Genomic DNA, 16635 nt, shown 5'->3' with positions numbered 1-16635 from the left:
ACAGCAGCCTTGAGTTGGCACAAAAACTGTCGCTTCAAGTTATGATTTTCCTTTATCCAAAGTATTTCGCTATTACTACATCTGGTTTACCTTGTACAATACGAGCGAAGGATCCAATCACAGAATTGGCACGAACGGTTTTGAAGTATGTTCACGTGTCGTGAAAACCGTAAGTTTCGCTCACTGTACGTTAATTTTTTTGTTTTTCCGCAGTATAGCAAAGACATTTAGTAAAATGCGTTTCGCACGTGCGGCAACGACAATTATTTTTCCTAGTTCAACCAATAATACTATCATCTTTCAAATAAAATTCATAAAAAACTCAGAACACACAAAAAAAGGTTCACTAGGGTAGATTTTGTATCGATCTTATATCCGGAACGTGGTATGAACATCTGTGTTGCTCACTTCCCGATAGGACTTTTAAAAACGAGGATTACTCTGCTGCAACGATAGTTCCACAAAACAAGTTTGACGACAGCGTTACCATACAACAGTGAATCTATCATTTTCTATCTTAACTTTAAAACAGTTGGTATCCTCTGATCTCAAAAGAAGGCTGGATCGAGCTCTCAACAAGATGGCTGCCGCGATTTTGTTGTACTCCACTTCAAATATTTAATAGATGCTCGATCCATCCTTTCTTTAAAGTGTCCATAACCCCGAAATATTTTTTTCACTAAAATGAATCTTTGCACTTGTTCGAGACGCATTGCGGTCATTTTTTCCTTTTTCTAACAAATCCTGTCATTTTATAGTCTTCGAAAGTTGCGAAAATCCAAGCATCTTCTGTTCACGACCGAGTCAGAAGGGGAGTGGGTCTATTGCTGATTTGACGTCACAATCTACTTTGCATGCATTTTTACAAAGAGTTAATGCAATGCAAATCAGTATGTGACGTCAAATCAGGAATACACCCACTCCCCTTCTAACTCGGTCGTGAACAAAAGATGCTTGGATTTTCGCAACTTTCGAAGCCTATAAAATGGCAGGATTTGTTAGAAAAATGAAAAAATGGCCGCAATGCGTTTCGAACAGGTGCAAAGATTCATTTTAGAGAAAAAAATATTTTGGGGTTAGGGGCACTTCAAGCGTCTCGTACTAATCCAGAAAAAGGATACCTTTGCCTTATTGTACAACGTGAATGATCACGAAATATTTAAGATTGCGCAAAGTTAGTAATTTATTTTGACGGGAGGCTTTCGTTCCCTTGGTGGTCGATCCAAGTTGCTTAAATAAAATGAAAACCACCCTACTGACTCTAGTGTCTTTAAGATCCCTTACTTTCCATTCAGAATCCTGGCAAGCTAAACATCCATCGATTGTTGTTTACATTGCAGTGTTGAGCCCCATTGGTTCAAGCGTTTGATATTCTGGCATTTGCATTATTGGATGTAACAGTTTCTTGTGTATTGCTCCCTTGATGTTCAGCTTGTTGACCGAGTAATAGTGAATCATTTCCGGTACTGTATCAAATGGTTTGCTAAATTGTCCCAAGATATATTTGTTTTGTTCACATACGATCTTCAAGTGCATGAAGGAGTTATTATTTCTGAGAAGAAAAAAAACATCAATATTCATCACGAAATAACCGAAAAATGAGACAAGATGAAGAGAGTCAATCCCAATTATCACAGTTTTTGACGTTTTCACGGCCGACTAAGTGCGGATTTCATTTCACATTTTCAAGAACTTACTTCCGTACTGCAAAGCAGGCTGTACTGTTAAAATATAATAGAATAGAATCTTTATTTATACACGATACGAATTAAAGCTAAAACGCTTGTGAGGTCGTGTGCTTAACAAAATAATTAGTCGTCCAATTAAAAAATATTAATTATAAATAAAACACATTTCTGAAAACGTTCTACTAGATTACAATTCTTACACTGTAAAATGCGAAACTCAGTAAGAAACTAGTACAATCAAACATTAAAATTTAAAATTTTTTAACATCTCTACTTAAAAATACGTGTCATCATGCAGTTAATCTGTTCCTAACCGTTGAACCCGATAACCCAGTGAAAGTAAAGCTCCTGGAAGTGATCATTTCTTCTGAGTAGTAGACGAAGTTTCTTGAGGTCAATACTACCTACATTTTTGATATAATGGTTAACAAAGTTCCATACCACTAAACCCCGATATACCAGTGAGTCTTTTAACAATCTAGTATGGAATCTAGGTGTCGTGATTGCTTAGTAAATAGCTTCATTCCTGTCTTATGAACATGCTATAAATTAGACACTCAGGAAACAGTCCCACGTCTGTCATTTGATAGGTTTTCGGGTCAAATAACTGCTGATTTATCATAACTTTCAAGACTTTTAAGGAAGGAGACAATTGAGTATGTATACAGGGTTAAGTGTATAGACACTGCAATATTATTATACACTGCGAGCAGTCTCTCTCTCTTCCCCTAAATCTTTGAACCGAACTAACACTTCAAAATGGCTGAAACTGCGAGTTGCAAATACCGCGGGCGTTTGTTATTTCACTCTAATCAACGCCCGCAGTATTTGCGACCCGCAGTTTCAGCCATTAAAAGTTCAACGTACACGTTCGTTTCAACGATTCTAAAGCAAAAGAGAGATTGTCCGCAGTCTAACATTATTATAAATATATGACGTAAAGAACTTTTCACATCATTTTTGTATGAGAAAGACACTTACTTGACTGACAGAGAGAAGCCATTCTTACTGCTTTCACTGTTTCGCAGTAAGAAGCTGCAGTCTTCAGATTCTTTCAAAAGTGTTTCTGCTTCCAGTCGCTTCAAAGGTCCATGGTACCAGCTAAAAAGACATAAAAATACCCCTGTCAAAGACATATGCACAAAATGCATGGGATGTACAATAGCCTGCAAAACTGTCATTGCAACGAGCTATTCATTAAAGGGGCAGTATACAATAACAAATGGAGGGGAAAAATTAGGAAAAACTGTCACAGAGGACAGATCATCCTATTGTCATATGTTCTTGTACTTTGTTTACACGCAAAAGACTGTACTTACAGCCCTTGTGATAGACTGTCTCCTTCTTAAAGTGCACCTAAACTCAAACATTTTCCGTCCTAATATAAATCTCCTCATCCAAAGGAAACATATTGTTGCCATTGCTACCCAGAATTTTGCTTTGTCAGTGCCATGCACACCACGTAAACTTGGCAGCATCTAGCAATAATTTGAACCCACGACCGTGATGTGAGGGGCATGGGTCTACTCTTGATTTTACGTCACCAACTGATTTGCATTCCTGTTTTCAAAGAAATTTTGCAAATTTGCAAAGCAGTTTGTTATGTCAAATCGGGAATAAACCCATGTGTCTCACGTCACGGTCGTGGGTCAAATTACCGCTAGTTTTGATAACTCTGCGCATCTTGCAATTGGCCGGCCCGGCAGATGAAAAGCGAAATTTTGAGGTACGAATGGTAAAACATGTTTGCTGTTGGTGGGGAGATTAATATTGTAGATGATAAATATTTGAGTTATGAAAAACAGGTGCTATGCTCAGCAAAGGTTTTAAAGCTAACTTACTTTCCCCTGGAAAGCCTTTTTTCACAAAGCACAAGCTACAACGAGAACTTCCCTTTGCTGTGAATATCCTGGCCGCAAAACTAAAGATGGGCCGTGTCAGAAGTATAATTAGCTGCTACATTTTGATTTCTTAACGATAAAGCTTTCAAAACTTGAAAAAAAAAAAAAGTCCCTAAAACAAAATTTTGGCATGTAAACCCTTGTAAGATATTCCAAGGCCTCCAGTGATGACAATGTGCATCATCAATTGATTTATGACAAAAAATTAAGAATTCCAACATTTGGGGGTGTAGACTTACTATAAACTATAATCTGCTGCCGATCAACAGTCTCTTCCGAATGTTCACAGCAACACTGTAGGCAGTATTTGTGATGAAAATTTACTGGAAGCTGCCGCAGCCTGATTTTAAGCTTAATGGGCCTTATTTGCATGACAGCCATATTGGCCGCAGACAATAGATTTCGTACCCCGAGCCTCGAGTTGAAATGTTTGGGAACGAGTTTCGGTGGGGCAAAACAAAAGTTTTCAATCGCTCGGCATTCAGCATGGCTGCTGTGTGAGTAAGGCCCATTTAAGTTGATTTTTTTTTGTTTTTGAAATGAAATGTCTTGCTCAAAATAGCATACCGCATTATCTGGTTTAAAATAATTTTTACTGTAGATCACAGTCCCGGCAGGGTTTGAGCTAGGATTTGATTACTAAGGGACAGTTTGTCCCCTTGGCTAAAATTTTGGGGGACATATTCATTTTTAGGGGGACAGTCAATTTCCTTCAAACATGCAAACCGGCAAGCCAACAAAAACATTTTTTATTTATACCTGTTACTTGTAATTAAAAGAATTAATACAAACAAAAAAAGTTTAGGAAATGGTGTCAAGACTTTTTTCCTGTTAATATTTAAACCAAGAATCAATGACTAAGCTTTATACTGTACATGTATGCACATGTATGTATCATGTATGTACTCTAGATTCAGGCATGGATCCAGGATTTTGAAATGGGGGCTGAATTTTTGTAATAACGTAATAGAACCAAAGCCTGGTTGAGGTGTTTGAGGGATAAGACCAAAAAAAGAAAGAAGGGGGGCTCAGAAAATGGGGGGTGAAAATTCACCCATTTCACCTCCCCTGGATCTGCACCTGAGATTTCAGACAAAAATAGCAGAACATTGCCTCCTTTTCATAGCGGAACCAAGTTTTCTAGAAAGATGGCGAATTCGTTGATTTCCTTTGACCCTCATCTGTTTCTTCCTCATTAATACACTGTTCTTCTTCTGTATTTTTTTCTCTGATTCAATCTGGCTTCCATTTAAAGAGAAAAAGCTATCTATGGTACCAATACGTTTTCACCATGGCACTTTAATTCCCAGATGCATCACACTTGCTTGAGCATGAGACCTACATGTTTAGTACAGCGTAACTGAAAAGTAAACGCACGATAAAACTCCTCCCAATTTGCATTGTCCCATTGGCTGTTTTTTTTTAAGGGACAATTTCAATATCAGTGCAGGATTGGCGCAATGGCGCGGCCTGGGTCAAACCGTGTAGATGGGAGGAAATTTAGCTGACCCTTTTAAGGCCATGTGATTCCAGTAATGCTACACGTAGCTAAATTACTTCAGCAAAACCTTAGACTGGGACAGGGCTCCGCAGTGGGGAAGCGGATGGAGAAGAAGAACACCCCCTTCCCAACTAGCCAGTCCCCTACTCGGTAAGGAAATTTTTTCTTTGCCTTATTTCTTCTTATCCATCTTTCTTCCACACTCATGGGCCTCGACCTAAGCTACCATAAGCAAAACATACTGTATCCATGTCACTACTCACCCTTGTTGTTCAAGAGGTAATGTAGGGTCAATAACAGAATCTTCTTCAAACGTCCTTGGTGGCTTCTTGGGGGCGGATGCAGCTGCTGCTGCTGCTGCACTCCCTTGGACTTCTCCTTCCTTAGCTTGTACCATAGCTACCCTGTTTTTTATTTTAGACCACTCCCATGGTGCATCATAGTCCTCAGCTGGTCTTGCATCCACTTTTGGGGACTGAGGAGGCTGCATGTGACCATTAAGTGGAGACTTTTTATTCCATTCCCATGGTTTTTCGTAATCTTCTCCTGGTCTATCATCATATGATGGAGCCTGGGGTTTATCCCTTGTTAAGCTGGGTGAGGTTTGCCGTATTCCGTAAGGTGATTTGCTCTCCCAGGGGGCGTCATAATCATCTGCAGGCCTTTGGTCCCTGCTTGGAGACTGTGTTCTAAAGAAGAATTTACATAATAAAAGTTCTTCACATCAATTTAATTTTGTATCTTTTTATTCCACACATAACATTCAAACACAGAGTTATAGACAGTACTACCGTGACTACTTATATACAGTTGTTACATGAAAAGGGAACTAGTAGAACAAAATATAAAGGAATTCCGCTGGGTGTCCCTTGACCCACCCCCATGTTTGTTTTCACTGTCACGCAACAAAAAATCAAAACCATTCAATAAAATAAGCCAAAAACTTGGAATGTTGTAGGAGACAGATTCATAAATCACCTCACCAATAGTCCATTTTACAGTTATGTGCTTAGTTACCTGGCCTGTGAATGAAAGCGAGACTAGAGTTGACCTTGTTTTGGTAGAAACCTCAGTGCCTTTCTTATGTAAATTCTTACTAATTAGCATGACGACAACATCATTAACATAACAAAAGGAGGGAGGTCTGTATCATATCAAGGTCAATACCAGCCTCACTTTCATTTAAACGCCAGGTAACTAAGCACACAACTGTAAAGAGGTCTATTTTCAGGTCTGTGCGGTACATTTGTCGAAACTTTTCATGCAACTTTGTAGAGTTTTGTATGGAGCCGCCATATTGGTGCATCACCATTGAGGCACCAATAATTCTGGCAGCCAGAAATTCACACGAACATCTGGAATTCATTTAGCAATGTAAACGCTTACTTTTTGCTCATGAAAAAAATACATGTGCATGAACACATCTCCTAATGTACTTGAAATGCTCAGACTGCTGAGATTCATAGGCATAGACATTTTTTTCAACCAAATAACTTTGTGTCATGGTGTCACACAAGATGACAATTCAGGAATTCAAAATCATTGGTGTATTTTCAAAACAAACTTGACATTATGGAACTGGAAACTTGAGAAGAGATTTATTTCTAGGTCATCTACAACCTCCAATAAATAAAAATTCAAAACACCTTGCAATTTTAATTTAAGAACTTGACGACGTCACTGAGAAAACCATCCCTAATAACTTGCCAATAATACAGTCCCTTATGTTGAGAAACACCTACTAGTAGGTTCTTTGTCCTTCTTTCTCAAAAAAAAATTGTGTTGGAAGGGCCAGGCAGTTAGCATTGTTGGCTTTAATTTCCAAGTTATGGTGCTAAAATTTTGTGATAAGTCTCAACTATTTTTGTCCAGGATTACAAGTACCAATAAGTACCGTAAACGTCCATGTATAAGCCGCATCCGTAGATAAGCCGCACCCCGAATTTAGAAGCACACATTTTGGAAAAAAATGTAATACAATAAAGTTTGAAGTTCCAGTAACGTTCTATTGCTATAAACAACAAGGACAAACAATCAAGGTTTCACTATAAGTTGAAATTCCTTCAATATTGAAACAAAACGAATGAGTGCTTAGTAGCCAAGCTTTAAATGTGGGGAGGAGTCTGAGCCAGGGTCTGGGTATCATGACTACGTCTATAAAGATCCTTGGATGTACCCGCAACAGGCGAAAAAATTTATGCTGAACAAGGAGCTTGATATTGCGGTCGACAAATGTGCCGAGAAGGTGGTCAAGGACAACGAAACAGTCGGCCATTTACCTCGCGAGTACTCGCGAATTTTGTGGTATTTTATCGCACGTGGCGGAAAGATACGCGTGGAAGTGACTGGCCGAAGACGTCACTGCAAACAGCTGTGCGGAGGAATGGAGATTCCTTGTAGGTTGGTGTTTACTTGTTAGAGACAAGCGAAAATTAATCGCTTGAAAGAACTCTTGGAGAGCAATATTCGCCGATAAACAGTCGAAGACACAAACGGCTCCTTTGGGAGCCACCACTCATTAAAAAGTCAATGAACAACAGCAACATGCTCTCAGTTTCTTTTATGTTTCTTTACTGAGATCTTAAGAAGTTGTATGAATGTTAATTAGGTTTTTTAAAACTCCAAACACAGATGTATCCATGGATAAGCCGCACCCTTGATTTATGGCTTCAATTTTGTGAAAAAAAGTGTGGCTTATACATGGACGTTTACGGTAATTAAAAGTGACAGTAACACAGCATTTCATCCGGTCTATGATCAGGCTGCTTTTATAAGACAGGCCAGACCACAATAAAATTATGGTGTAGTATGCAACAACAATTTTTAAGCATCAGGATGTTTCTTGAACATCAGTCTTATTCATGTTGATATTTATGACAAGAGGAATGAGATAGGGTTTATAGCACTTTAATTTGTTAGAAGAGTATGGTGAGTGACCACTGGCATTTGGGCCAGAACTGCTTACTGATTCTGTGGGATCATTTACAAGTGTGTAAAACAGTGCACAAACTATGATGATTGGACCAAGAGTTTAAAAGCATAATTATTCAGAAACTAACAGTCCTGACAATAAGGGATCTTGGTAAAGGTAAATTACCGCATTTACCCGTGTATAAGTTGACCCCCCATTTTTGATGGCAAAAAAAGCAATTTCTTAATTTCTTTGTTAAATGTTCATGGGACACTAATCTTGTATTCTTCAACTTCTGGAACTGTGGATACACAAAAAAATCAGGGCCTCAAGCGCTTAATAGTTTTATGGTTCAGCAGTTGTTGTACACATATATGCGGGCATTTTGTCCTTGAGTTTCAAACAAGTTCTCAGAAAATCGAACATGTAAACCTCAAACTAACCTGTTTTGTTGTTCAAGGACAAAGGGCTTTAGAGGATAAGCACAACATCACAGAAGCAGGAGTCAATCTTTGAAAATAACTGTGCAAGGTTTAATTGGTCTTTGACTTAAAATTTCTCACATAACAAACAAAACAAAAGCATTTAAATCAGCCAGGTTTGTATAAAGAATAAAAAACAATCATTACCAACCAGCATTTTCAGGCAACACGAGTGACGATGCTTGCACACAAACATGAGGTATTGCGCCAGGTTACTAAGCCGTTTCAAACGATCGCATTTTATTTGAAGAAACAGAAAATAATGTCTTTTAGAGCTTTCTGTCTTTAGAAAATGAAAATTTCCAGTGTCTATTTCATATTTGTGCTTGTGAGTATCTTCAACATTTAGAGTTGGACAAATCCTTTCAACTGGAATTGCTTACATTCATTTTGAAGTCTTTTGTCCACTGCGTTTGTTATACCCAAGACAACATTATGATGTTAATTTTGAATAGATTACTTAGCTGGAACTTGGCTCTAACTGTACTCATGTATAAGTCAAGGGCGATTTTTGGAGCTTCTTTTGAGGCCATAAAAGGTCAACTTATACACAGGTAAATTAATACGGTATCAGTGATTATCTGACTGTAATAATATTGTTATTTATGATGCAGTGCAATCCAGAAACCAAAAATAAATACATGTACCAATAGATTATCAAACAAGCAAAGCAGACCATACTTGTTGTCAATGCTCCTCCTTCCTCTTTTTTCATCTCGCTCTGTCAGCTGATGGCCCTCAACAGAAGGCATTCGCATTCCCCTTATGGAAACCCTGTTTGACTGTTCATCTAATAAAGTAACTTTTCCAGTGTCATAGGGGTCGTCGTAATTTTCTTCCTCCGAGTCTTCATTGTTACTCTGCTTTTTTACTTTTTCTTTGGTCACCCGTACAAGCTCAACCTGGGTAGGGTCATCTGTTTTGGCATCGTATGGGTCGCAATAGTCATCCTTTGACGACTTTCTTCCTACTTGTGGAGCTGGTTGTATTTTGTCGCATGGATCCCAGTAATCAGCCATATCTGCAGACAACGACTGCGCTGGTTTAGCATCCCACGGCTCGCAGTAGTCATCACCTGATAGCTGTATCCAATAACAAAACAAAGTATCAATCTTTGTTAAATTGACTGGATGTTAACGCATTGACACCTGAACCACCCTTGACCACTCCCACTGATGAGTAAAGTCAACTGGCATTAGACAGTAAAATCTATTAATTCCCACTCCTAGGAGTCAATGGGTTAATTAACAATATTATAATTATTCCAAGAGCCCGCGTTGGATATGAGATGGTAAACAGCCAACAAGGCACGTAGCACCGAGTTGGCTATAACCAGTCTCATATCCAACAAGCACGAATGGAATAATTGTTTTATTAAATTCCTTGAACTCCAAAAATTTGGAAGTACGAAATACAAGCAAAATCGAAACAACTTGATGAAGATGTGATGTTGTGTAATACGGTATACCTTGTGGTCAGACAGACGTAAGCTCATCACAAAAACATTTCTTGCCTTTTCGCTTACTTCTAAACGTCGGAATTGATCCAAAGTTTCAACAAAAAAAGGTTTTTTCATTTTTGGCTTTATTCAGAGAAATTTCGCTTTCAAACTAAGGTATATGAGCTGATAACTGAGATTGAGTGAACCAATCAGAGCACACGAAATGCATTATCCAAGGTTGAGAATTTAATAAAACTAATTTAAACTTGGGCACTGTTGTACAGCTTACCAGGGAATGAGGCAGTTCAAGGTTTAAAGGCACTGCATATAATGAATGCATCTACATGTACATGTCCCTGCACTTGGCAAAGTCCTTTGACTTATGGCTGCTTTTTGCTTTGGTGGACTCATACACCACATGCCTTTTTAAAGACATTACGCCGAGCCGGCCACTTGTGCTGGAAAGAACATACTCACAGAGGGCAGCCACAACACTGGGAACTTCATCCCCTACTCTTCTCGAATAGTGTGTGGGTTCTTTAATGTCTCACAGAGAGCTCATAAACATGGAATATATTTACAGTTTATAGTCCTTGTTCGAGAAGACTTGAAAGTCTAACCAATCAGAGACTGGTACAAGCATAGGTAGGTTTAGTCTGCTTATGCGCCAACTGGCCCATTAGGCCAGAGCTTATCCCGGTTTTGTAGCATGAAGCGACTAGACGGTATTTCTACTCCCCCCTGGATGGGATGCTAGTCCAACACAGGGCTATCCCCAGCATTAAATTCACCGGTACCCATTTATACTCCTGGGTGGAGAGAGGCACCATGAGAGTAAAGTGTCTTTGGGCCCAAACCCGGACCACTCGATCCGGAGTCCAATGCACTAACCATGAGGCCACCGCGCCTCGCACCTGTTACAAACATGCTTAGACAAAATCAGAGTGACAGGGAAGGGGTCAAACCTAGTATGTTATAATACATATAATTCTGATTATGCACAGGCCAGTAAGAAACAAGAGCGTTGGAGCTATGCTCTTGACTTTTCACAACTTGAGGCTAAAGAAAACTTAAGAAGACTTAATGTGGTCATTCGCAATATCACACTACTTTGTTTTCTTGTTGGAAACAAGACCACATTCTGTTGTGTTATTTGCATGTTGTAAAAAAAACCCTTTTTCTTATCATGGCATGTGATGTTCCCCAGTTTCCAACAAGGATTAAAGAAACTTGCCAGGTAGGTTAAGCCATGCAGAACAAAATTTCAATATTATTAGAAAACAGGGCCAAAATTATGTCCTATGTGTTAAGATCACCTGTTTCAATATGATATTTCAACTGCAAAGAAGTGCCCGTTTCAATTGTTTGACACAACACTGAATGGAATAATCAACACTTTAATAAACAAGGATTGATTTAAGAAAATATTTTGTCCTCATGAGGACAATAATACTAAAATGCAGACATCAAATAAGTGAATGGATGGTATTGTTGAAGTCTGATTTAAATGTATTGTTCAAGATAACTACATGGAGATTCGGAAACTGCCTTTAGGCATCAGTAGGCATTAATAATCTTTGCAAAAGCACAAATGCTCATGAATAAAAACTTAAATATTGAATTATCACAACTCCAGACATATTTATCAGTCTAAGTCAAAGCCTGAAAATAATTTTTTCAACTAGCAGCCTATAAACTTTGAATAATTTAATGTTACTTCATGGATTAAAGCACATGAAAGAAAAAATTACAATGCTGATGAATAGAAAAGAACCTTTTATATTCATCAGCATTTAGCCGTGGTAAAAAATACTACTGTAAAGACCTAGCACTGAAAAGAAGAGAAAGTAAAATTTTAATGCTACCACCACCATTTTTTTCTCTAAATCTTTACAATTCAACAAAATCATTTACCAAATCACCATGATTGCTGTATTTTTAAAATACTACACAAACGAAAATTGCTCTAGCTTGCAGTACAAAAAACTCTGTAATAAAAAATTTTGAATGTTGACAAAATTTTTAAAAAATCAACATGAAGGCCTATTTCGTATTATAATTTCATTTACCTTTGCACGATTCTTTTGGGATTTATAGATCCTTGTACAGTTACACTTTTGAAGAAACATGCTTGATGTTCAGAGACAAGTCGTGTTGTGTTTACAGATGCCAAGGTGGGGGCTTACATTTTAGTTTTGTGTAAGGGCAATGATGCCAGATGTGCAGATGTCCAATACTTAAATACCACTCTTGGCTTCCAATTGGTTGCATGGTTGTCAAAAATGAAAGTTCCTATAAATGGCAACATTTCCATTTTCCTTTTTTCCCTGTAAATATAACATGCAACTGTATGTGCATGTATTAAAAATAAGTATCACCTGGTTGCTGAGTTATATCTGAATTTTGCTGAAACAAATGTTCAATTTCTTCAAAACAAAATACAAAACTACAATATCAAAATTAAGTAATTTTTACACAAACACTCCTTTTGTTATTACACCTGCCTGAAATAACCTCAAATTTTCACACAATACGTAAATCAATTCACAATTCTGAAAGGAAAAACGATTACAATTATGAGTGAACGATGTATGTTTCCTTGGCAGTTGCTGTGGATATCCCTGCTTGATGTACTATACCCTGTTCATTACAGTTTTTCTGGCACTTTGTTATAAATATATATATCGGTATATACCGGTATATAATTTAAGCTCTACAAAAGTATATATATATATTTTTTTTTTTTTCGCTTGACAATAACAATGGGTTGCCAAAGGAAATTACAATCAGTGATATCATTTAATAATAATATTCGTAAATTATGACTGAAGTGGATCTCTTTAAGCCACCTTTTATAGGCAATATGCTCCTGGGAATCCTACATGTACTGTAGAGGCAAGTTATCATAACAGGGAAATAGAAAGAAAGGCATCCAGGAAAAAATGAAGGACCAAACACAGTTTTACTCCTAGAGTGGTGCAAATTTTACATGCATTTGAAAGACTGCTTATGGCATACCAAACAGTTATCCAAATACTTTTACTAGTCTACACTAAATTGACTAAGTGTGCAGTTTACAACTTTAAGTTCTGGGATGAATTCTCAGCCTTGATGAAATTACCTTCACGAGGGTTATGGGCTAAACATCAGAACAATAAATGCCTCTACTTTGGATCATGGGTTGAGATTTGCAAACCATTGCTTATGAAGTAAAGATGGAATTGGCAACTGATACAAGAAAAGAGGACAAGATGGAAGAAAAAACTTTAAAGACTGCTGAGCTTGTTTGACTTCATAATGATGATGAATAAGCTCTCCTTAAGTGCATAGATTTTGGAAGATTTACACTCAGAGGATACCCAGGGCTACAAGCAATAATATGAGTTTTAAAACAAGGGGCAAGATGACTGTTTACAGACATTTTATTTGCCATCCAAATTTGTCAAAGACTGGAAGTACCTTGTTTATTTTTACCAGCCAATAAAATTACCGGTAATGCTCTCATTGGCTCATTAACATTAATGGCGGAAATCAACCACAACAATTATGCATGTTATAGTAACTTCCTCACAGTGAATTGTTGCAAACAAAGAAAAGATGCAGTGCTGAATTTGACTACGACTACAGCTTATATGAATTAAAGCGAAGGCTGTTCTTAAATGTTTGAAAAACTTTAAAATTAACATTGAATTTACTCCAACAGCAAGAGAACCTTGAGGGTTTGTGGAAAAACCACAGATTTCTATCCCACAACAGTTTTTTGACAAGAATTCATAAGTTTTTAATCAACTTCTCATGTACATGCAACAATGTCATTATGAATTTTCTGCCCTGGCAAAGTCCACTAAAGAACTCTTGTACTTGTTTGACGTTTTGTTGAAAATAGATTGAACACCACTCGTTTGATTGCGACAGTACATTGTTTAGCATGCTTTCCATGCGGAAACAATACCCCATGCCAAGCGATTCTTATCCCTGATAGATAGCTTATCAGAGGGAGAGGGTATTTCTGGTCTTTTGACGCTTTCTTCATTATTTTTCAAAAATCCCATAATTTTCACCGTAAGGGAAAGTAATAAACTTCATACCTTTTTTAGGAACCAAGGTTGGATATGATAATTTAATAAGCTTAGATGTTGTTAAAATTGACTTATAAGTATCAACAAGTTCACATTTCACTGGTTCGAACCTTCCTCATCAAAATTATCGGAAACGCTTTCGACAATATTTCGCAGTTTTTCAGCCAAAATAAAGTTGAATTCATCCTTGATTAAATAAGATTCAAACTTCAATTAAACGGAAGCTGCAAGAAAGATGAAGAAACCAGACTTATTTGACATGACGTAAACTGGTAAGACTGATCATTTTGTATGCTGTGATGGGTATGTTTTAAAAAGTTAAGCACAATATAAAAAAGTGTGCTTTTTTTCATTTTCGTGACTAAAATAAAGAACTGAAGCTCAAGCTCAATAACTCCGAAATGCACAGCTTGTGTGCAAAGAGCTGAAAGCCGATTTTCGTCATCTTGAAATCATCAGATCAGAACTCACCTTTTGTGTTTGATTAGGAAGCTGCCCTCTTCCTTGCAGACCATCTCCCGCGCTTTGAGGCCTGTGCGATCTTGGTTTAGCCGTAGGTTTGTTCTGTTGACTAAACGTTACAGGTACAGAATCCCTTCTAGTTTGATCCTGGACACGATGGCTCCCTGGTGAATGGTTCGGGCGCGGAGGAGGGTAACTGGGCATGATAGGGCCACCAGCTGGAGCCTCAGTGGGATGAACAGTTGTTGGGTCTAAATAGCTTTCATCGTTTTCAGAGTCATCACTTTGGCTTCTATTTCCTTCGTAGTCTCTTCTAGGTGGCTTAGGAGCTTTGTACCCTCCAAGTTTACCTTTTAAGTAGCTGCCAATATGCGACATCTTCTACTTCAAATAATGGCTGTAAAAGGGATGTGACGACACGAGTTTACCTCACTCACGTGACGTAAGTTAAATCCACTTCCGACTCGGTCGACTTCCGTAAAAGGCAAAAATCACTATAAATGGTAAAAAATAGTACGTTAAGTGACTGAACAGTTTCTCTTGCGTTTTCATTGAAGAAAAAAATCATCATAAAAAACGTGAGTGGGAATTAATTACGAATTTCCCAGAAACTCATTCTTTATTCTCAGAATTAACGATTACGAAATCCGTAATTTCAAAGAGCATTAAAATTCAGGACAATTGATCCCAACGGTCTTAATATCCGCGAAGAAACGTATTAGATTTCGGTTTATTATTTTGAGTGATTTCCGTTATTTTTCCGTGACTCTTAGTATTTGAATTCAAAATCTTTGTAACTGCCATGTTTTATCACATTTTTTCCAGTATTACGTCAACATCCATTTACTATATATATATATATGTACATAGAAGCAATTCAATGTAAACTCTCATTGTACCTGAAGAAGGCTGGTTTGGCCAGCCGAAATATAGTACATCACTAAAATCAAATCTACGTTGTATCGGCTTTTGCTTAAAATATTTAGTCTCTCAACTTGAAATAACGCCGATCAGATCAAGCCACTGATCCAACGTACACAGACAAGAAAATTGTCCACGGTTGCTTGCTTCGAAACTCTGGAATAAAATTCAACATTTTTGCTTGGCTATTACCATAAGCCTTGAAGAAATTTCTTCGGTTTCTTGTCCAAATGATATCCAAAGTATTTTGAGGAAAACAGGAAAGTGACTACAATTCCCGCATTTAAATATTCATTCTTCTCCAACCTTTAGAATTGCGGTTAATCCACCTCTTCATCGCCAAAAGAAAACAGGGCGCCCAACGAAAATTAGGCTACTGACCCAGGGTCATTTTGAAAATAAATAAGGTGTTTATCATTGGTGGGGGTGGCTTATTTTGGGCCTATTTTTGGTATTGCGTGCATAATATGTTGTAAAAATCCCTTTAATCCAAGCATGTTATGACGTTTGTACAAATCTATGCAAGATAAACAGAACGAGCAACATTAAAACATAGTAATGGGTTGCTGCTGGTACAAACGCGGTGTCTGTCGTTGAACACAATCCACAAAAAGAGTCAGTGTTGACTGAATTTCTGAAAATAAGAGCCTGTTTCAAAATTGTAGGCTAAAACAGGTTCTTATGTAAGAGGGGTCTAAATGAACATTCTTAGCCTAACACTCTCTTAAAATCTAGGTTCTCATACGCGGGTTTTTACTGTATGTTCTGCAGGTAGCATTCACCTCGTTGGTATTGCGCCGCCATGCGACTCTCGTAAATGGAATTAGGGGGTTGGCTCTTAAAACTGTAGCATTAAAAATTCTGTAAATCGATACCAGAACAACCACTTAGTGTCGAAAGTAATTTTCCCCTTGGAATGCTTTTACATCAGCAAGCGACAGTCGAAACTTTGCACTAGTTTTCATACGTAGGTTGTACACATTTCCTCGGTAATTGGATTGTCTGCGCCTTTCGTCATCAGCCATATTAAGCATTTAGTTTTGCTTTTCGCTGATGAAAGTAACTGGTGAATGGCCACACACGTGGCCTAAACACAAGTTATGAACCCGACTGCGTGTTCTGGCTGTTGCCCAGTCATTTTTTCACGCATGCGTAGGCTTCGACCACAACTAAAAGTAAAAGATTTCGACCTCCAAAGCTCATGTCAATGATTAGAGCTACATTAGATTAGAATAAGACCCAGAAGTTG

The 16635-nt window shown here is 37.8% G+C and overlaps 1 protein-coding gene across 1 annotated transcript; it reads right to left on the bottom strand.

Annotated features, from left to right (window-relative positions):
- Window positions 1-758: 758 nt before the first annotated feature.
- LOC138038305 (SH2 domain-containing adapter protein D-like) lies at window positions 759-15717 on the bottom strand. The gene is made up of 6 exons (XM_068884098.1): window positions 15579-15717; window positions 14475-14959; window positions 9165-9565; window positions 5354-5779; window positions 2670-2789; window positions 759-1552 (listed from the first exon to the last, which is right to left on the bottom strand). Exons 2-6 carry the CDS (start codon window positions 14841-14843, stop codon window positions 1330-1332), a joined length of 1539 nt encoding a protein of 512 aa, XP_068740199.1. The 5' UTR covers window positions 14844-14959; window positions 15579-15717; the 3' UTR covers window positions 759-1329.
- Between the last annotated feature and the right edge of the window lie 918 nt (window positions 15718-16635).

This window comes from Montipora capricornis, chromosome 2 (genome assembly GCF_036669925.1).
Source record: "Montipora capricornis isolate CH-2021 chromosome 2, ASM3666992v2, whole genome shotgun sequence".
NCBI classification, from domain to species: domain Eukaryota; kingdom Metazoa; phylum Cnidaria; class Anthozoa; order Scleractinia; family Acroporidae; genus Montipora; species Montipora capricornis.
This window is presented reverse-complemented; position numbering and strand designations above follow the sequence as displayed.

Coding starts and splice junctions, on each gene's coding strand:
- LOC138038305 (XM_068884098.1), bottom strand. CDS start 14,843: ATGTCGCATATTGGCAGCTACTTAAAAGGTAAACTTGGAGGGTACAAA. Junction 2,790..5,353: donor TTACCTCTTGAACAACAAGG/GTGAGTAGTGAC, acceptor ATGTCTTTTTAG/CTGGTACCATGGACCTTTGA. Junction 1,553..2,669: donor GGCTTCTCTCTGTCAGTCAA/GTAAGTGTCTTT, acceptor TTTTCTTCTCAG/AAATAATAACTCCTTCATGC.